The sequence below is a fragment of the Chelon labrosus genome (assembly GCF_963514085.1).
Source record: "Chelon labrosus genome assembly, chromosome: 12".
In the NCBI taxonomy this organism is placed as follows: domain Eukaryota; kingdom Metazoa; phylum Chordata; class Actinopteri; order Mugiliformes; family Mugilidae; genus Chelon; species Chelon labrosus.
In genome coordinates, this window is record NC_140345.1 from 12,010,900 (window position 1) to 12,030,919 (window position 20,020).

Sequence of the window (20,020 nt, forward strand, 5' to 3'; positions counted from 1 at the left end):
CAGCCCGACAGCCTTTTATTTGTGTATTTCCAGTGTGGAAAGAAGGCAAAACGATAAGTGAACATTTCAAAAATAGTTTCCTTTCCATCTGCTTACATTTATTCAGAGCGTCACTGACAAAGACTAGGTCATTTGTATGTGTGCAATGTGTTACGGGTATTGCATTCCCCCAAATAGTTCCCTTTGTCTCTCCCATCGTGAGACTGTATAACAACCACTTTGTTCCAACCACAGTAAAAAAAAAAAAAAAAAAAAAAAAAAGAAGAAGAAAAGGGCAGGAAGTAAATTCCTCCAAAGCTCACTCACAGACTTTTTACTCACGTGTTCAGAGTCATCATGTCTTCAGATGTTCTCTACAATACCAGTACAGGCAAGTACGTTCAGCCAGCCAACAGTTTACAGAGTTCATTAACAACTGCTTATCCACGTCTGAGTCAGAGTGGAGAAGAAAGGTGCGTTCAAATCAGGTCTGCACGGATGAAAATCTAACGCACAGCTATCCTACATGTAAAATTAATGATTGGAATTCAGTGTTTATACGAGACACAGGACATAAAAAGGCACTTTTCAGATCAAATTAAATGGTACGCAGACATGTGGTGAGCAGAACAATAATAAAACTATTACAGCGGCGTTCAGAAAGGCCTTTCCTCTCGTGTGTGTGTGTGTGTGTGTGTGTAAGGCAACAGAGGGCTCTACTTTTGAGTATCATTGCATCAAAGCTCCACAATCATGATTAAAAGAGTGAATATATTTCACATACTTAACCATTAAAGCAGCGGATGCTTTAATTGTAACAGTTTTACATCGCTTGGAGCCTAAAGGAATGCAGAATTACAAACGGCGGTACTGTGGCGCGTTAGGATAAGAATCTGTCGACCACTACAAATCATAACACAGCATAGGTTCACTATTACCCTCTTTTTTTTTTTTTTTTTTTTCTTTACAAAGTCAACCCTCTTGTGGTATTCGCCAGTATTGCAATATGGAAATCTCGAGCAACGTGAACTGTAGCTTTTCAAGTTTCAAGGAGTTTTAAGGAGATGCCATTATCAAAAAACACGAATGGCTTTGGGACATTCAACAGTTCAGGGAAGGAAGCTGTGCCTCTGACAATAAAGGAGCCAAAAATATGGACCTCGGGGAGTTCACAGCATTACTTTTCTCTGTGTCTGAGGCTGAGTGTGCATCAGAGTGAGTCATTCCCCTGAAACATGAGTACACAGAGTCCAACAGCAGTTCACAGCCGCAAACACAGAGCTCTTCTCCATATACAAAACAAGGGCACTCTTTGGAATGAAGCTGATTAAAAACAGTACAACTGTAAATGAAACACGCAAAAATATATATCATCATTTAAGATTTTTAAAAAAAAGTGCTCAGTGTATAGTTGCTCTCTCGGAGAGATCAGGGGCTGAGGAGTAGAGTTTCCCAGCTTGGAGGCCTTGTTGAGTCTGGTGAGCATTTTGGCTGTGCACCTATCTGCAACCTACACAGTCCTCGGAGTCATCTCATTTGCCGGCATTCTCGGTGGGATTGTATTCAGTTTCGCCTGATGACACCTGAGAGATACGGCGCGTGGAGCCCCACAGGCGACGGGAGAATTGTCCTGAGCGAACCTGAGAAGAGGAGGGCACACATGGTAATCTTCACTTGAGGGCTGAAACTGAGATGTCAGACCAAAGACGGCCGATTATCATTTGAAAAACCTGGTTTGCAACAAATACTTAGCATATGATAAGCCTCCCTTCTCACACTCACACGTACAAACATGCTCCACCCCCCACTCCCGCATCTCACAGCCTCTTAAAGTGCGGCTTCTCACCTCCTCTGGCTTCCCTGCCCCCACCACAATTAACTTCCCGTTCTCTAGTCCCGCCAGGATGTGGCTGTGCTCTTTGGTGACAGACACACTCCTCACAGGAACCCTCAAGGCCAGGGGCGTCACCAAAGCATCCAGGCTGCAGAGCAGAGGGGAGTTTTAATTGAACATAAATGCTGCAAATTAACAGCATTAAAATTAACATTAAACCATGTTCTGATTTTATTTACCTGCACAAATCTCGTATGTGGAGGCTGCCCTGCATGGTCCCCAGGATGACATATTCAGACACCAGGTGGAGCGCAGTCACCTGCTCCTCCATGTTGAAAGAGGACAGCAGGCAGCCGTTTACGGAGTAAGCATAAATGGAGTACTTCCCCTGTAGGAAGAAGAAGAATTTGACTATTGGCATCAACAGGCTGAGAAACTGTCTGTACTTGCATGGGCTTTGCGGCGTACGTCTTTCATGTACCTTCCTGTTGGAGCGTTCCTCCAGAGACGTCTGTACAACAATGTGGCCCTCCATGCCCACCTGGAGCTCAGAGATCTGTGCGGGTATGAAGCTATCACTGGGAGGCCGCAGCGTCCGCAGGAACTGGCCTAGGCGGACCGTGTGCACAATCACAGTCCCATCCTGACACGCAGTGAGCAGAAAGTGAGGCAGGCGCACTGATACTTCATTGACTGTGTATGTTTTATAATTCTAAACCAAGGTTCTTAAACCAAAGCTGCATGGACAAACACATACGTAGCTAAATTATATGCTAGTTTTATTTGTTTAATATGAGATCTAGTCTGTGTTTCATGCAGCTGGTACAGATTACATTCTCACTCATATAACATCACAGTTTCAAAGTATTTTCCTGCATTTTGTGGATATTTAAGGCGAAGAACACTTGCACAAACCCACATAAAACTTTTATTAGTTTGATCCTAGGTCTAGGTAGGTTTGATACACAAGCTATCAAATTCTGCAAGAGTTTTGTGTTTTGCTTGGTGTTTGTAAGTGTCTGACCTTCGACCCTGAGACAGCCATGTCCAGTTCAGTGCTGATGGCCACACAGGTGACCTCCTGATCGTGTCCACAGAGAACCTGCACTGGTCGAGGGGAGAGACCGCTGGAGAAGCCGCCCTGAAAGACAAAGAAGGAAAATCAGCACGCGGAGGCATAGTTCTGAGCACGGCGGCGGCTTATTACGGGATGTGTGCAACTACTCGAGTGGGGATAAATGAGAGCTTCACCTGCTGTAAAACCTGCCACACTATGCAGGACGTGTCCCTCGAGCCAGAGATGAGGTAGATGCCACAGAGATCCAGAGCCAGGCAAGTAACAACGTCTTTGTGTGACAAACAAGAAAATGCAAATAAATACGTAGTACGAACAGAAGCGGAAACATTCCTTTGACACGTGACACTAAGAGCTCACCAATGTGCCGGCAGATCCTGCCCACCAGCTTGCCCTTCCCCAGCTGGGTGACACGGAGACTGCAGTCCCAGTGTCCTCCGCTGAACAGCAGGCGACCGTCGTTGGACACCACTAGCACCTGAGCGCTGAGGTCCACTCCAGGAGAGAAAGGTCCGCTCAAGAAGCGCTGAGTCCTGCAGCACAGAGCAGGATTTTAAAAGAAGATCAAAGCAAGTTTAAAACAAGTAGCGAAAGAGAGCTGTGACCTGAAAGCGGAGGAGATTCATAATCAGCGCTTAAACTGCAGTGACATCTGCACAGTACAACCTGCACAACGTTCAAACGGTTCTCATCCTGATTTATTCTCGGTTAATGTGATCCACGCTCAAGATCAGTTACAAATAGCATCCATTAAACCAAATTTCACTTAATTACAACAGGCTTTGAAGCTCTGCAGACAGGGATGACTGGACAGATGTTCTGCTTTCATCTGTCAGGTGAAATATAAGCATCTTTAATAATGTTGGAAAATATGATGGCAGTAAGTGGTTTTGTATTTATTGAGCTTTCTGGATAAAAAAAAATAACATTCACGACTTTTCTCCCTTGAATATGGGATTTGTGTTTGTTATTATTTGCAAAATCCACTTACTTGGGATTAGTCATTGTTTGGTCTTTAGTGAAGGTGAAGTAGTTGGCAATGTTTTTGTCGTACGGCAGCCAGTTGTGTGTCCCGATCAAACCGTTGGAACTCACAGTCACCTGTAGAGTATAACATAAAAATAATGAACCTCAGATGTTCAACATGAATCTCTTATAGCAGTCAGGTCTGTGTTTACTCTTATATTTAGCCCGTACCAGTGTATCGGAGCCGTGGATGATGAAGGAGTGATTCTGGTTTTTCGGTACCACAGCCTGGACCAGAGAAAGGCCGTCGCTTACCACCTGCGATGAACGCAAACGTGTAAATACATAAATGCACAGCACACAATGTGATTTATTGACGTAGAGGAATGAGATCGTGACACTTTAGGCCCCACCTCCACAAATGGGCGAAGCTTATTGAGATGCTCAAAGATGTTCGGGGGCAGAGTGTCCAGGCGGGCCTGCCGCCTAGATGCGTTCTCAGCTGACATGCGAGGTGGATGAGGTTCCTGATTGGAGAGAGAGTGAGAGAGAGTGAGATGGCTGCATTTTAAACAGGAAATCATGGGCAAATAAATTTTTTTTTTAAATATCCACAAATTAGTCTGATAGCGTACCTTAAGGAGCTGACAGGGTGTCTGCCCAAAGTTGCCGATGATGCCTTCCAGGGCTTTGCGCTCATTCTCATTGGCAATTGCGTCAAGATCTACTGCGCCTGCAAAGAGGGGCAAAAAACAAGGAGTGAGTCTCATACAAGAGAGACATAGATTTCACTCAGCTAAAACAAATCTATTGAGAAAACCTTGCAGGGTTTTTTGTGCAGTCGTACCCTCATAAGTGCAATAGTAGAAGACATTGAGAGCATCCACGGCGTCTTCGCCTCTCTGCTTGTATCCAAAGATCAGGTCAATCCACTCATGGAGGTGATTGGACACATGGTCACATTCCTAGAGTTAAAGAAGCAAGTTGTTTCCATCTTGAAAAGCTGTTCTAATGAGAAAACAAACGCATTCAGGTTTTAAGACTCTGGATGTTTGTGTAGACTCACCAGGGCTTTCTTGTGTTTTCTGATGAAGTCCTCCCTTGATGTAGCCCAGCGAGGCAGCTCAACATCCGTCACTGGCTCCTGAGATATCTGTAAATGTCCCAGGTCGAAGCCTGCAAAATCACGCAGAAGTGATGCGTTAGGAGGTTAAACCACTATTAAACCAATATTTGCACCTTAATACCTCACAACACACACGACAAACGAGATGAATTTGTTTTGCGACAGTCAGTTATAAAGCAGAAGTACCGTTCATGTTCTGCAGGAACTCTGGGAAGTAGAAAAACTCTGGTATGAGCTCTTTGACGTCAGCCGGACTCTCCATGCGAGCCTGCCAGGCTGCCGCCACTGAGTGGAACTGTCTGTCTGCGCAGTCAAACCTAAAAATAAAGGCCATACGGTGAATAAAAGACCAGAGAATATTCAGGAAAATAAGCAAAGTATCAGGAGGTGGTAGGCATTCACACCTGCCACTCTGCAGCTGGATATGCAGGGTGGTGAATGGCTCCATGCGGATCATGTAGTGCATGACTCCTGCTGCATTAGAGTAGTGTGTGCCATAGTGGAATTTGTCAATGGTTCCCGTCGGGTCCTCAAAGCTCTCATACCTAGTGATAGACGGAAAAAAAGAGGAAAATATTCTTGAAATAATTGCTCATCATTATCATGAAAAGCAGAAGTTTGAAGCAACTGCTTTAAAAACCTCAACCTGACTGGTTCATTCAAGTGCATGTATGAGACATCGGAGAATTAACTGCTGAACTTCAACCCTTTGGCAACCACTTACTTTTCTCTGACGTTCTGTGCATGACGCGGGTTAACCACTCCTATGGGTTTGGACAGGTCTCTGAAAACTGCGGGGTCCTCCAGGTCAAGAACAGGAGAGGTGTAGTCACACAAGATCCAGGGGAACTGAGGAAACACACGATAAAATGATGCTTCCTCAAACCGTAAGAGCACCATCTTTGGTAATAAAGCAACCACATACACATGTAGCGTCAGCATGGGCGGGGCAGACAGCGCTTACTTACCACAGGATACTGGGAGAGGTCGTTGTAAGTGCGTCCGGCTATGGTGTTCAGTTGCATCAGATATTCAAAATTGGAGATTTCTCTGTACACCCATTTCTGTTAACATCAAAATTAGATCGATCACAAACGTGAACATCACTCAGATCGGAATAACTCGGCTTCATATGGAGGACTGATGTGAATAAAAACCTGCGTGAGCCCGGATGCCTTCAGTAGCTCTTGGGGAGAGCGGGAGCCGAAGTAGAACAGGTTTGGAGGCCGCAGGCCCAGAATCCTAGAGTACACTTTGTTTCGTACCTGAAAGGTGAGAGATGAAGAAGCTGTTAGAAGACTTTGTTTCATACCGCCGCAGCATTTCAGGGAGCATTATTTTAATTAATGGACAGAAGGAGTTAAATATGACGTCACCTTCTTCTTGAAGTTGATGAAGTAGTGAGCCTGGTCGATGAAGAAAAGCTCCAGTGCAGACCGTCGCAGGTTGTAGCGCCTCAGATGCACTTCTCTGAGCTGAGACAGAGGCCTCTTGAAATCAAACCCGATACCTGGAGGCACATTTTCAGCTCAGACAGAAACCTCCGCAGAAATCACAGTGCGGTCTTATTCTGACAGTCACGCGTATTTCTCACCCTCCTCGGTCTCCTCTTTCTCACTGCTGCCGTCGTAGAAGTAGAGGTGATGCGTGGTGACTTCCAGACGACCCGGAACGACCGCCACGATGGTGATGAGCTCGCAGTCTTCGGACAGGACCAGTTTTTCTTTCTGGTTCTCATCTTCCCCCTCCACCCTGAAGCTTTCAAAAAGTCATTTTGGTATATTTCTAGATACATGGATTCACAGCATTCAAAGACTTTTTAAACACTTTAGAAGCCTGTCTGATAAAAAAGGGGTGAGACCAGTTCATGACCAGTGGAAAAGACGTGCTGGCACAAGGGAAATTTTAGACTCACTTGTTATCCAAAAAGACCAAATCCTCTTCTCCTAACTGATCGTCCTCCATGTCGCTTACTTTTGCTTCCTTAGCCACAGCCAGCGGAATGGGCTCGGCGCTACGGGGGCTTTCAGCTCCTAATGAACACAGATGATCCTGATGAACAATGACCTTCAGTGCACTCATTTTAGCCGTGAGGCCAAAAAAAAGCGACGAGTTTGTGCCGTGTCACATACCCATGTTGTCCCTCAAAGCGCTGGCTTCACTGTGGGGATCATCGTTATAGTTGGGCATAAGTTTCAGACGCATCTTTGAATAGGTCTCTGCGCTGGACAGTTTCCATTTCACCTCCGGCTGAATTCTGATATCACAAACAAAGGGAAAAAAACGAACGACAATTCAGTGCATTCTGGTTATGAGGGCACAGCAAAACGACAGAGTAGCCTCAACAGTGCAGAAGTTTATACCTGTTGGCCCACGCTCCCCTCTCGCTGGTTAAGAGCCTGCGGAGAGCTTTCCAGTGCTGCCACACCACCCCCTGCTGGCTGAAGTTCTGCTTCTGGCACGCTTGATATCTGGTGTTCTCGCTCCTAACTCTCTTCGAGTAGGGGTCAACTATCACCTCCTGTTTTCACAGTAGGAAATATCACGTCAGCAGACTGAAAAATGCATTTAGCGAGGTCTGATACAAGACAGTTTGTAGTCTGACGCCCGAAAAAAGCCTGCGTCCTAACCTGAAACTTAGATTTGCTGTCGGATCTGTCTTTGTCCCGTCTGAAGGCTGTGCTCATCAGATCATCGAAGCAAGAGTTCCAGAAATTGGACATGATGTCGTGGCTTCTCCCGAAGGTGTCCAGCTCATACTGCTCCATTGTGGGTCGGACCTAGAGGTTACAAACATCCATAAGCCAAACAAATAAGTAGCCGGTTTGACATTATAAGAAATTCACTGGCCTTTTAAAAGCTGTGGTCGCATGTGTAAAGGCAACAGAAAACCTTAAGAGGCAGGAATGTCACCACACGTCCACATTTCATCAACAATTTTCCTTTATTTATTGGATTTAAAGAGATATTTAAACAGCTGATGCACCTACTATGTTTCCCTTTTCTCCTACGGTCTCACCACTTCAGGCTCAAATGGTTGAAAAGTTGAATAAAAACATGCAGACTCGCATATATACATCCAGTTTCCATAAATAAACTGCAAACACATACACACTCGCGCTGACTGTATGTGTTCGCTCAGTGTCTGAGAAAACTGCCTTGGCCAAGTTTCAAAAACTGCCACGGCAGCCAAAGTTATGCCATACTGGTTAATGTATTGTGGGATCCGTATACAAAAGTAATCTAAACAAAACAGATTTATGACCATGCACTGTCACACAAGAGCAGTGATAAATCTGCGCTCGGGCCAGTGCAGAGTGTGTCTGTTTGGCATCAGTTCATAAAATATCTCAGTTTCAAGTTCGAGCATAAACTGATCGCTGTGTAAGATAGAGTGAAGGTCAGCGAGCAAACACTTGGGAGTTTAGGGTTGAGATGGCGTTTTTTTTTTTTTTTTTTTAAACTTAGGATGCGATTTCTCAGTCACCCACTGGGAGGTGACGGGTCAAGCCATGCAAAAAAAAAAGGCAAAAGTCCTGAGTGTACACAAATTTTGACAAAGAACAGAGCCGGCACTATCTGAGATGGGGGCGCTTGTTTGTACCTGCCTAGTCATACCAAAGACAAAACAGAAGCCTCTGTAGACTCCCGAAAACAACAAAAGATAATAATAAAAAAAACATCTATTTTTAAGTGCACAGTTTCAGCCAAGACACTGACCTGCTGCTGGTAAAAACCCTGCCACTCCAGGGTGTGACAATAAGCCTTCAGGTCCTGGGCGAAGGTGGTGCTGCCGTTGGTGATGGGCAGGTTTGGCAGGAGCCTCTGGAGGGTGACGGGGTCGGCGTGCTGGTCGAGCAGGGTGCGCACGATGGGCACCAGCTGGGAAAAGGTCTCCGGTTGTTCACAGTGGGTGCTGTCCACAACACCTTCTGGCCACAAGGGGGCGCCAATCTGCCCCAGCAGGAAGCACACCTCCTCCCAGCTGAGACAGAGCACAGTCTGGAGGAGGCTGTGGAGCTTCACGTAGGCCATCACACTCACCTGAGGAGGGGCAAGAAGCAAATAATATTGTGCAATTCATAGAAACATGTGATAAACAAATGTGTGTCCAATTGTCTTTTACTTTTTCCAGTCCTTATTAGGATGCACAGTGCATCTGACATTTAGAAAATAGTGTAAAGGAGGACTTTTTATCTGCAGAAACTATTAGTGCTAAAATTACTTGCAGGAAATGGCCCTTGTAACATTGCTGGATTACTAATTTGAACTTTTCTTGGCTAATTTAGTCAATAAGACTCAGATAAAATGTTTTATTTGTCTTGGGCTAAAAAGCATTTCCGCTAAAAGTCGAAGTGAATGGTGTAAAAGTCCCTCAAAATCACTCTTCAGCAAGTACATAATGTGAGCTCTACTTTTTAGACGTTGCCTTCGTCCACTTAGCCGTGTTAGTGTTCTTTTATGTTCTTTTATAGTTTTATATACAGGGCAGCACAGAGGCGTGGTGGTTAGCACCGATGCCAATGGGTGCCACCTAAATTGGCCGTAGGTGTGAATGTGAGTGTGAATGGTTGTCTGTCTCTCTATGTTAGCCCTGCGATAGACTGGCGACATGTCCAGGGTGTACCCCTCCTCTCGCCCCGAAGACAGCTGGGATAGGCTCCCCCCGCCCCTCGCGACCCTTCACAGGACAGGCGCTTACAGAAGATGAAGATTAAATTTTATATACACTCATCTAAAGTAGCCCTGGGCTTGTATTTCCAGGGGTGCAATTAAGTTAAGTTCCCTTATCTCTAAAGTGACATTTTGAAAAACAAGAGGGGAGCTGCACTCCTTTGGAGATGAACAAAAGCAGCAGTATGGAATATAGGATCTTATGTTCAGATCATTTATGACCGCTCTCTCAATCCCATAATCCTACAGTAAGAACACCAGCAGCAGCCGCAGTCATAACTCAGATAGGAGCTGCCCTTTCATACAGAACACTCCCTAAGAGGAATGACTGCAATGTCTTTGAAAAGAAAGCCATAGAAGGCCTGGTATTTCAAAACTGGGTGCTATCTGAGTGCACTTATCAAGCTAAATAAGTGCCCTTTAAAATTATGATTCAATGTTGCAGCTGTTTGGGTTGTGAAAGACATGTGCGGTGAGAAACATGTGAAACCTATGCTTGGTGTACTTGACAGATGTAGCCGTGGCAGCAGCTGACCTGTGGGTGCTTCTTCTGGATGTATCCCGTGATGATACGCAGGCCGATCTGGGCCATTTCTTTCAGCTCGGTGTTTCCAGGGCTGCCAGGGGTGCTATGCCAGGCTTTTAACCTGTCCAGCAGGTTCACCACCCCCTCAAAGATCTGCAATACAACAGCAGCTGTCAACAAGGGACTCAACAACAGGGCTAGACCTGTTTCCACACCTTGCAGCATATACAATTCCTGAAGCCATTCAGTACCACAAACACAGCCCGCATCTTGAAGGTGTTTCTGAGGCTACCTACACCGAGACCTTTCAATAACACGTGGGAAATTTGACTTGATTTTAAACATAGTAACTGACAACGCCCATGTCCACACCCAGCTGCCTGTGTATTGTGGTTCACGTTAAAAGCAAGGCAACTTTTGGACAATACTCTGTAGTCATTTTAATTCATACGCCCAACATAAATGAGTGTTTGACATCAATATTGATATAGTCAAATCAAACAATTTCTTGAAATAGACCAGCTCAGTCACAGCACGACTCTGCTGCAAAGCTTTTTTGGCAAACCCAAGACATTTTACTTTTGCTCTCTTGTTTAAAGTAAGCTAGACAAGAAGACCAATGTCTATCTGTGAGCTAGATAAAAGGCTATGGGAGGCAGTTTAAGGGTGACACTGGAAACAGTGAGCCTGGAAACCAAATCCACTTAAAGGAACCTCCAAAGCGCACTAATTGTCATCTTTTGTTAAATCCATACAACAGGCTAGTTGCAGTTTTACCGCTTCTTGTTGGGAGGCTGCCACAAAACCAGTAAAGCCAGGCTAAGCTGTTTCCCCCATGACAGTGCTAAGCTAACTGGTTATTCATCTTAAAAGGAAATAAACGTATTTTTCAAAATGCTACAACCACAAAAGACAACCGTACAACATTATAAAGTTAAATTACTAACACATGCCTAATCTTAATACCCCTTTTATTTTTAAATGACATTTTCCACAGGGTACAAAGTGTGGAGAAATTACTCCATGTCTTTAGGTATTGCAGGCGTTGCATCATATTATGACCAGACAGTTGTTGCACATACACGGACAAGATCAAACTTAAAATGAAAGTATTTAGAGAAAGAGGAAGTAAAACTGGGAGGTTTTAAAATCATACAGCTTAATATCATCAGTTGTTTGGTGTTGGTTACTGATTATATTTTTATATGTCTATAAAATATAACATCAGACTTTATCCAGGATGTAACACTGACCCCGAGGACTTTCTCTTGCTATCCCTTGTGTTTCACAGTCAACCATTTATCAGGGCGGAGACATTGCCAGTGAAATACCTTTTCACTCCACAGTGCATAGTTGTCTGTGCCCTCAGCAAACAGGAAGTCCTGCAGCAGCCTCAGGAGTCGGACCAGACTGGGACAGAAAGGCAGGGACACTCCCTGGGCGTCCCTCAGATCTGATAGAGACGACTCCAGCATCATCTCCAACAGACTGGCACACAGAGTGGGAAACGGACTTCGAATGAATCACCACATTGCACAATAATATTCCTTAACATTCATTTTTTCTTTTCCCCACCGTGAGATAAGAACATTTTCAAATCAGTGTTTACTGACCTGCGTTTGATATCGTCAGGAGGGCGGACGAGCTGGCAGGAGGAGCCCAGTTTGGTGAGAACAGAAAACACCTGTCCTCTCTCTCTCCACACCACATCTTCTGCCCCCTCCGCCCCGCTGCCGCTCCACAACACGGAGAACACGATGTTGGTTAGGAGGTTGCATAGCTCCTCCTCAGGGGTCTGCTGCAATGCAAACAACACCTGGTAAAAAAGAACTAAAAAAAAATCTCACCACGCGTACGGGAGTTAATGGAGCATCCGTACCTGCGGGTTAGACGTATTGGAGATTGTGTCTCCAGTGGGAGGGTCCGTCCCGTAGCTGGTGTCATCCAGCACGTTGGACAAACTGGAGCTCTTCCTGGGTCTGAGTGGTGGAAATACTTTGCATTGCTCCAGAGGAGATGGTGTGTTGGTCAGACTACCTGCAGGTGTGTGTGCGCCGGTCTCTCCCAATCCCCCTAACTCCAAATCAAAGGGCGTACCAAAGGGGGAGAGCGGCTGGTAGTCTCTTCCCTCTTCTTCGGGGCGAGGCGAGGCGATATCAATCGCGTTGGAGATAGAAGACGAGTGGCTCCCCTGATCCACTGAATCAAACGGCTTAAAAGCGGGGGAGCTTGAGAAGTTTTTCAGAGGGCCTCCACCTCCACTGAGAGGTGACTGGGAAAATTCGGAGAATCCCTCAGATATGTCCCGCTGACCACCTTCCTCCTCCTCCTCCTCCTCCTCCTCTTCTTCCTCCTCCTCCTCCTCGTCCTCGATGTCCTGCGAGGTGCGGTAGCTCATGAATACGTCCGTGCGCGTGTCCTCTATGACCATAGCCTGATCTCTGCGCAGCGGTGGCCGGCAGCTTGGCTCAAAGGAGCTGTGGTTGCTGGAGCCTGCGATGCTGGCAGCGTGGGACTCATAGGACTCTTTCACATAGAGCTTGGTGAGAACATCCTGCCAACCCGGCTGCTTAGCGAGCTGCTTCACATAATCCTCGTTAGAGTAGATCAGATGAAAGAGCTGTGGTAATATCACAGGGAACACAGAGTTTTTTGTTACTGAGATGATCATTCTGCTTTTAATTGCAGTCAAAAGTTGGTAGATTCAGCGCTGTATGAATTATGAAAGCGGACAGACCTTGCGACAGACGTCCAGTCGGACAGTGAGTTCAGCTCGATGGGACAGGCAGACCACAGCCAGGAGGTCTCTGAAATTAGGAGTGGCATCTGTGGGGAAGCAGCAAATTTCATTTCATTTTAAGGGCCTTGAAAACCTACTTTCAAACCGTCCTTTTTGAATGAGAAATGCAATCATGCATTAACCTATTAACCTATTATCTTCAAGAATTAGAGCAATACAGTTTAATTCAGATTTGTCTGCGCTCACTGGTTTGAAAGGTGATATCAGTCATATTCAAAATCCTTTTGAGCGAATGTGGATAAAAGTTTATTTTACAGGTAGGAATGTGAAGAACGCTGTACTTTGGTGCTAATCATTAGGGGAAATAGAGACAATTTAGACTGACAGAAATACTCTACTAGTGAATAATGACATACACCGATCAGGCACAACATTATGACCACCTTCCTAATATTGTGTAGGTCTCCCTTGTGCCTCCAAAACAGTTGTGACCCATCAGAGAATGGACATGGGTCTTCTGAGGGTGTCATGTGGTGTCTGGGCCTCAACCCATAGGCCTTTGGGTGCTATGGGTTGAGGGGAGGGGTCTCTGTGGATCAGGCTTGTTCCAGTGTATCCACAGATACTTAATCAGTTTGGGATCTAACGAATTCTAATGATTCTTGACGTATGTTGAGTTCTTCAACATACTTTACATCATGTTATGCTCACTTGACGTTCATGGAAAAGACTGTTACGCAAGTTCAGCATTTATAAGGAGATGATAATGTGAAAATGTAACATTTGCGGATTCTTTTATCTTTATTTCATAGTCCTTTCCAAGAAGCATCAACAAATATGCAGGGAATCTCTTGACCTAGATACATTTGTAGCTCATTTATTTATAACTAAGGATATTTTGCAACTCGTGCCTTCCTGATCGTTGTTCATCAACATTAACAACCTCAAATGTTGTAATATTTGTAAAGGTTTCAAGCCATTACCTGTAGCAAGGACCTGCTCGTACAGACAGCGCACAGTGGTCATGGTTACGGGAATGTCGTCAAGACAACACACTAGGCCAAGATAGCCGAAGTCCTTCAGCTTGATGCGCTGCTTGTTGCGCTCGGACACTCGCTCGCTCTTGAGGATTTTGTACAAGATCTGCAACACCGCGAAATTGTGTAAAACAATATGTCACGAGGGAGCTGCGAGTAAAAAGGCGAAGCATGTGTCAAGTCATTCATTCTCACCCTGAAGACCCTCTCCCTGGCCTCATCTCCAAAGCTTGGCGTGAGCAGCAAGCTGTAGAGCTGCTCCACGCCCCACTCCAGCAGCACGGTCTGCACCTGCTCGCGAGGAGGGCTGCTCCTCAGCAGCTCATACAGCACATCCAAGGCTTTCACCACCTGGTCGAGAGAGGGGAGAATTATGTGGAGCAGAGAAAGGAGGAGGAAATTGATAAAGTACCAAGAAATATGGACTAGGGAGGATAAAGTTGCATTAAGAGGAGGTTTGAAAGCACAGACTTACCAAAACACATGCTTAAATAAATAAAACTAAGAGTGTCATTCAGAGATTAGGAGTAAAATATCACGATGAAAAGTGCAAAAGATAGCAATATTACATTCCTTGAATACACATGGCTATAAAACAAGCGAATATTACCTGCTGCTCCTCTCCTACAGTCACAATGTAGGAGAGGACGCTGTGAAGCTCCTCTTGAGTCGGAGACTTGAGGAAATCTTTCAGCAGTGCAAACAGAGCGTTCTGAATGGTCTGCTTCTCATCAGACAGAGAGGTCCCGTCTTTCTCCACACTGTGACCCAACATATTAACACAAAATTTAATTTAATCCTTTTACAGACACTAGAATAAAAATCATATGCGAGTTAAAATAATGTAATCTGGTCTCAGTCAGTTCTGAATGCACTCATCATTTTGAGCCTTAAGGGGAGACACTACAGGCAAAAACTCTTCACGAATGGCTCAAGTAGAGATTTTGGGCTATTTTGCATCCATAGCATGTCTTCTGTCAGACTAGCGGAAAGAAAATGTCCAAAATGCACAGTGTAGTTTATTCGACTACACCTTTGATTGAATATCTATGCAGCAGTTATTTTATTAGATAATGACTCATTGGCATATTCAAAAAAAGGACCTTTTCAGAAAATCGTGTCCATTGTAGTAATATAATTAATCAACTGTGGAATCTAATTGTTATCCATAAATAGCGGCATCATTAAAAATCTGGCAAAGCTTATCTTAAAAGGCCATTTTTTCCAAAATGAGTTGATAGGTTTCACTCCTATCTATAGACAGAATGTTTTTGCAAAGGGCTTTGAATTATTCATAGCCTGATTTATTGTATTCCTGAAAACATTGAAGCTGTTGCAGTGATGAAAAGAGATATTCAATATTCTCTCTGTAAAAACCTCAGCTGTTCTGTGCACAACTTGTAACACAAAAGATAATTGTCTTAATGTAAGTCATAGGCTGGGGGGGGGGGGGGGGGGGCTTTCAAAGGGTGATCTTTCAGTTAACAACGTTACCCTCTTCACATGCAGTGTCTCCCCTTAATCTGACAACATGACGCTGAGGTGGACGTTTACCTGTAGTACGTCCGAATGGTATCCAGAATGTATTGGACCCCATACTTCCTCCTCATGCGCTGCTTGCTTTTGTTTATCACAGACGAGAGGTACTGCACGTGTGCTTTGAAAGAGAAAGAATACCTTTGTCATTTCCCTTCAGGCTGACATTTACAAATGCCAAGACGGTATGGATGCTTGTGGCAAAGAAGTGCAGTAATTTACAAATAGGGTACTGAAGTGATGCTTCAGGCACAGATTCACTTTTAATCCTTGCCACAGACTGAACTTGAAACATTAATGTATTCTAGCTCTGCTCTTTGGTGCCTCGGGCCTCCTCCTCATGCTCCTTTCAGTCTTGGCGTGTATATACATATAAAAGGAACACAAACAGATCCGGCGGACATGAAAAGGTCCACAGGTGCATTACTCAGCAACACATGGGCTGCCGGTGCCTTACCCAGACAAACGGCAAAATGGCTTTTAGTCCAGATGCGGAAATTAAAGAGCAGGTGCTGGTAGAGCTGCTGTAGGAGTGAGCTGTTGCCTTCGTCGAAAACCTGCTCCAGCAGCAGCTTGCATGCCATTAAAACGTTCATGTCCATCACACTGCCTGGAACCTGCAGCAGAAACAAGCAGATAGAGGCGTGTTAGAATGTGTTTGTGTTAAATTACCACAGGTTTCCATTTATTTGGCTTTATCTGCGTATAAGGGTTAGTGTAGAGTCTGTTTTTATAACACTTAAAGCCTGATGGAGTGCTGCACTCAGCAGAGTGCACACTGTATACAGTACACGTGTTTGTGTACTTTATATACAGCGTGTGTGTGTTTCTGTCTTTACCACTGCCAGACCTGACAACCACATGTGCTCATTAGCACATAGTGTCCTTACAGAGTACTCCACCTTAATGTATTTCAACATATCCTGCCAGCCAGCATGCATGTCTGAGCTGCTCCAGTACAACCACTACAGCAAGTGGCTGCAACCACTTAAATATATATATATATATATCGATGAATACTGGATGTAAAGCTCAGAACTGAAACATGTTAGCACAAGTCTGAAGAACACATTACTATTACAGGTAACATAAACATTAGGCGCACTTTAGAAACTGAAGTTTATCACCAAGGGAACCAAAAATGTTTGAAGAACAAATTTACAACCACAGCCTAGAACAGGAATGACAGTGATGCAGCACAACACACCACACTACACCACACCACATCGCACCTAACCTAACCTAACGTAACCTAACGTAACCTAACATAACATAACTTAACGTAACCGTAACTCTTTTACATAATTTGTAATTTTCCATCGTTCAGTTTCAATCTGCGTGTAATATTTCTACATTTCGACACATTTTCAAACAACAGGTTTTCTAGCTAGCATCCTTTGTTCTCATTCAGAGTGAGGACAAACTGCTTAAATTCCCACACAGAAGCATTCGATACCGTCATTTTGAAAGAGCCACTGCTGTTTCAGCTGCTCCAGACCCATTCATTACACAGCGATTATACAGCAGCAACACAATGGAAAAGGTCAGATATTCACTCTCAGATTCAATCAGCTCCTCTCATTGTGACTTTCTTCCCACTTACTGGGGCTGACTGATGTGCGGGGGGCACTTACTTTGCTGAGCATGGCTCCTATGATGCTCGGCCCGTGGCAGTGCAGCAGACTCTCCTGATTGACAGGGTGATGACGAATCAGGTTTTTTACCATAAGCAGGAAGGCAGCAATGCTGTTTCTCTCTAGCCTGCCCTCTGAGGAAGAGAAGAAAATAGGGCAAAACAATTTTTAAGATTTCCTGTGTTACCCACAGGCTTATTTACGCACTACAAAGCACTTTATTGACATTATCATATCTCAGGATGAGTCAGAAGTCATATGCCAGATGGTGATTCTCGCTGTTTGTTCCCATTGTCTCATTTTGTAAATGCAAAAATGTATGCAGACTCAGACACACGGACCAAGTCATTCAGAAACTCCTCGTAAGCCCACGGTGTCTCTGACATTTGAACTATTAGCGATGATTTCACAATCTTTACTACGTTTGTTTGTTGTACATCATGTGCCTCTTGTCTTATTGCCGAGCACTTTGTCCTTGCATCATGCACTATGTTACCACTAATCGCAACGTCAAAACGGCCCTGAAAGTCACACTTTGCGTTTCACACGTTTCACACAAAGGAGAAAGAAACTGTATTAATGATACTCAAACAGATATGCGGCCTGTTCCGACCGACATACATCCAGAGTATGTAGACATTCAGATAGTCATGTTTGACTTGCTCAGTATGTAAGATATCCAATTCTGAGATTACTGCTCCACCTCAGTACCATGAAGCTAAAGAATGGTTTTCAGGTGAATCAAATGTTTCTATAATCACGGCCGTGCTACTCTGAATAATGCACAGATTGCACAATTTTCTTTGGAGACTATTTTCTAAAAAGGAGTTTCAGAAAAAAACAAATATGAGGTTTATTCTTTTCAATAATGTGGACAATGAATAATTAAATTGAATGCATGCTTATTATAGTCCTGTGATAGACTGGCAACCTGTCCAGGGTGTACCCCGCCTCTCGCCCGATGACCGCTGGGATAGGCTCTAGCGCCTTCACAGGACAAGCGGTTACGGAAGATGAATGAATGAATGAATGAATGAATGAATGAATGCATACTTATTATAATTTGAAGAAAAACCAAAATCTCATATGCAGTTATCTCAAACCTGCAAATTAACCCCAAGCTATCTGGCCATCAAGACACCATCAATGCATCTGACCTACTGTGCAGTGAAATAATTAAAGTAATGAACTGAACTGACCTGCAGATTTGTTCAAAGGCAGCAGCATGGCGGCGGGGCCTCTGGAGGAGGTGAGCTCTGGTCCCAGCAAGTCTGAGCTCTCCTGACCGCCGTTGTAAACATGCTCTGCCTCGCACACCTGCTCGAGCAGGGGCAGCGAAACTCCTATGCCTCCGACCACATTAACAACATCCTGCAGAATGGGGGGAAAAAATAAATCATTCACACGAACTATTATTCTACAGTTTCATTTGAATCAGGAATTGAATTAACAAAAGAAGAATGGCCTAAAGGAAAACGGGAATTATCAGTATTACAGAAGTACAGTTAATTCAGTATGAAGCTAAAATCATATCTAACCTTGATGTCCCAGTTCACTACTCTATGTCCTGTAAGCCTGCCATCATACTGGTGATTGGGAGCCAGGTCCAGACATATCTGACTCTTAAACGCCTGGAGAAAACACACACACAGAGACACACACATAAACAAGAGCAGTTTGTACTAGCGTTGTTTATAATTTACCTATTTAAAGCAGTGTTATTCAATCCGTAGGTGTGCCTGAGATTCAGTAGCTCACCTGTGGAGTGTAGTAGAAGAGAAGCTTGCCGTTGAAATCAGATAACTCTCCATCCGCTTTGAATAAGGACACGTGATTAGGGCCTGTGATGGAGGGCAGAAAGCAATGTAGGTCATAAAAGATGCAAACAATGCTTGGTTGTACATGAAAAAAAAAAACGTTTTCAGTCCACTCAGGACTAATCTGTTAGCCGTTTACAAGGTGCTTATCTTTACTGCTGGTTTCTTACACATTATATAGTTGAATTCTGGAAAAGGGATATCCTGCAGTGCTTAAGGTGGATAACAAAATTTGAACTGTAGCAGAGTGTGACCAACCAGCAGCGTGTAGGGTTTTTATCTGGGTGTGCTGCAGAGCTTCGTGGCAGATGAAGGCCGTGGCCAGGAGCCCATCCAGAGATGTCGGTGTCCCCCACTCTGTGTCCTGTAGTCCTGCAGGAATGGTGTGCACCGGGGAGTCTCCCGCAGCCCCCCAGCGGCCTCCCGCGAAGGAGGCTGGGAACGACTGTGACCGGAAGAGTGAGGGGGTATGGGTGGGGAAAGCAAACTCGGGTGATGGACTGGAGGAAAAGGACGTGGTCAGGTTTGGGGAGGTGGTGGTGGTAGTGGTCCGGTGGCCTGCAGAGCCGATGCAGCAGGAGGTAAAAGGCTGCAGGATCAGATTTAGGTGACAGAGAAACAGAGGAAGTTAGCCTGATACTTCAGTAATAATGAAATACGAACATAGTCCAGATATATTAGAAGCTAGATTCTTTTACCTCGCCTAAAGATGGAAAGCGAAGCTGAGCAGTTTTACGCTGCTCTCCATCGATGTAAATGGTGACCACGTTCTGACCAAAAGGACGACGGCCTGGGATGTGGACTATTGCCACTGAATGCTGAGAACAAGACGACATTTAAGAGGACACACATTTTCCACGCAGCAATTGTTTAAACTCTGTAGCTTCTTCTCCTGTCAGTATTGTATGTGTCACACTCACCCAACATGAGTCAGACAGTGGGTGCTCTGGCAGAGCGACAGCCATGTAGTCTTTCTTAGTGCAAACGGCCACCACCAGCACACCCTCCAGGGTGAAGAAGGCTTCCATTCCAGTTCCACTTGCTGTGAAGAAACTTTACAGAAGAACATACGTCTC

General features: G+C 44.7%; 1 protein-coding gene across 3 annotated transcripts in view; it reads right to left on the bottom strand.

Annotated features, from left to right (window-relative positions):
* Positions 1-763: 763 nt before the first annotated feature.
* Positions 764-20,020, bottom strand: part of nbeal2 (neurobeachin-like 2) — a 32,690-nt gene continuing 13,433 nt past the window's right edge. For 2 of the 3 annotated variants that reach the window (XM_084557620.1, XM_084557619.1), the window contains 42 exons: positions 19,865-19,997; positions 19,643-19,762; positions 19,203-19,533; positions 18,886-18,968; positions 18,666-18,758; positions 18,327-18,498; positions 17,128-17,261; positions 15,951-16,110; positions 15,512-15,614; positions 14,568-14,718; positions 14,153-14,308; positions 13,904-14,063; positions 12,918-13,006; positions 12,060-12,800; positions 11,794-11,978; positions 11,512-11,668; positions 10,190-10,333; positions 8,701-9,024; positions 7,611-7,760; positions 7,344-7,501; positions 7,113-7,237; positions 6,896-7,013; positions 6,575-6,732; positions 6,357-6,490; positions 6,138-6,245; positions 5,949-6,044; positions 5,705-5,829; positions 5,385-5,525; positions 5,167-5,297; positions 4,921-5,030; positions 4,702-4,819; positions 4,490-4,587; positions 4,268-4,381; positions 4,086-4,172; positions 3,880-3,989; positions 3,249-3,421; positions 3,065-3,159; positions 2,838-2,954; positions 2,295-2,456; positions 2,053-2,201; positions 1,826-1,961; positions 764-1,619 (listed from right to left, as the gene is read on the bottom strand). In XM_084557620.1, the coding sequence (XP_084413746.1) occupies positions 1,512-1,619; positions 1,826-1,961; positions 2,053-2,201; positions 2,295-2,456; positions 2,838-2,954; positions 3,065-3,159; positions 3,249-3,421; positions 3,880-3,989; positions 4,086-4,172; positions 4,268-4,381; positions 4,490-4,587; positions 4,702-4,819; positions 4,921-5,030; positions 5,167-5,297; positions 5,385-5,525; positions 5,705-5,829; positions 5,949-6,044; positions 6,138-6,245; positions 6,357-6,490; positions 6,575-6,732; positions 6,896-7,013; positions 7,113-7,237; positions 7,344-7,501; positions 7,611-7,760; positions 8,701-9,024; positions 10,190-10,333; positions 11,512-11,668; positions 11,794-11,978; positions 12,060-12,800; positions 12,918-13,006; positions 13,904-14,063; positions 14,153-14,308; positions 14,568-14,718; positions 15,512-15,614; positions 15,951-16,110; positions 17,128-17,261; positions 18,327-18,498; positions 18,666-18,758; positions 18,886-18,968; positions 19,203-19,533; positions 19,643-19,762; positions 19,865-19,997 (6,457 nt within the window). In that variant the 3' untranslated portion in view covers positions 764-1,511. Of the gene's footprint in view, positions 1,620-1,825; positions 1,962-2,052; positions 2,202-2,294; positions 2,457-2,837; positions 2,955-3,064; positions 3,160-3,248; positions 3,422-3,879; positions 3,990-4,085; positions 4,173-4,267; positions 4,382-4,489; positions 4,588-4,701; positions 4,820-4,920; positions 5,031-5,166; positions 5,298-5,384; positions 5,526-5,704; positions 5,830-5,948; positions 6,045-6,137; positions 6,246-6,356; positions 6,491-6,574; positions 6,739-6,895; positions 7,014-7,112; positions 7,238-7,343; positions 7,502-7,610; positions 7,761-8,700; positions 9,025-10,189; positions 10,334-11,511; positions 11,669-11,793; positions 11,979-12,059; positions 12,801-12,917; positions 13,007-13,903; positions 14,064-14,152; positions 14,309-14,567; positions 14,719-15,511; positions 15,615-15,950; positions 16,111-17,127; positions 17,262-18,326; positions 18,499-18,665; positions 18,759-18,885; positions 18,969-19,202; positions 19,534-19,642; positions 19,763-19,864; positions 19,998-20,020 lie in introns of all 3 variants that reach the window. The other variant, XM_084557618.1, reaches the window with a different exon arrangement.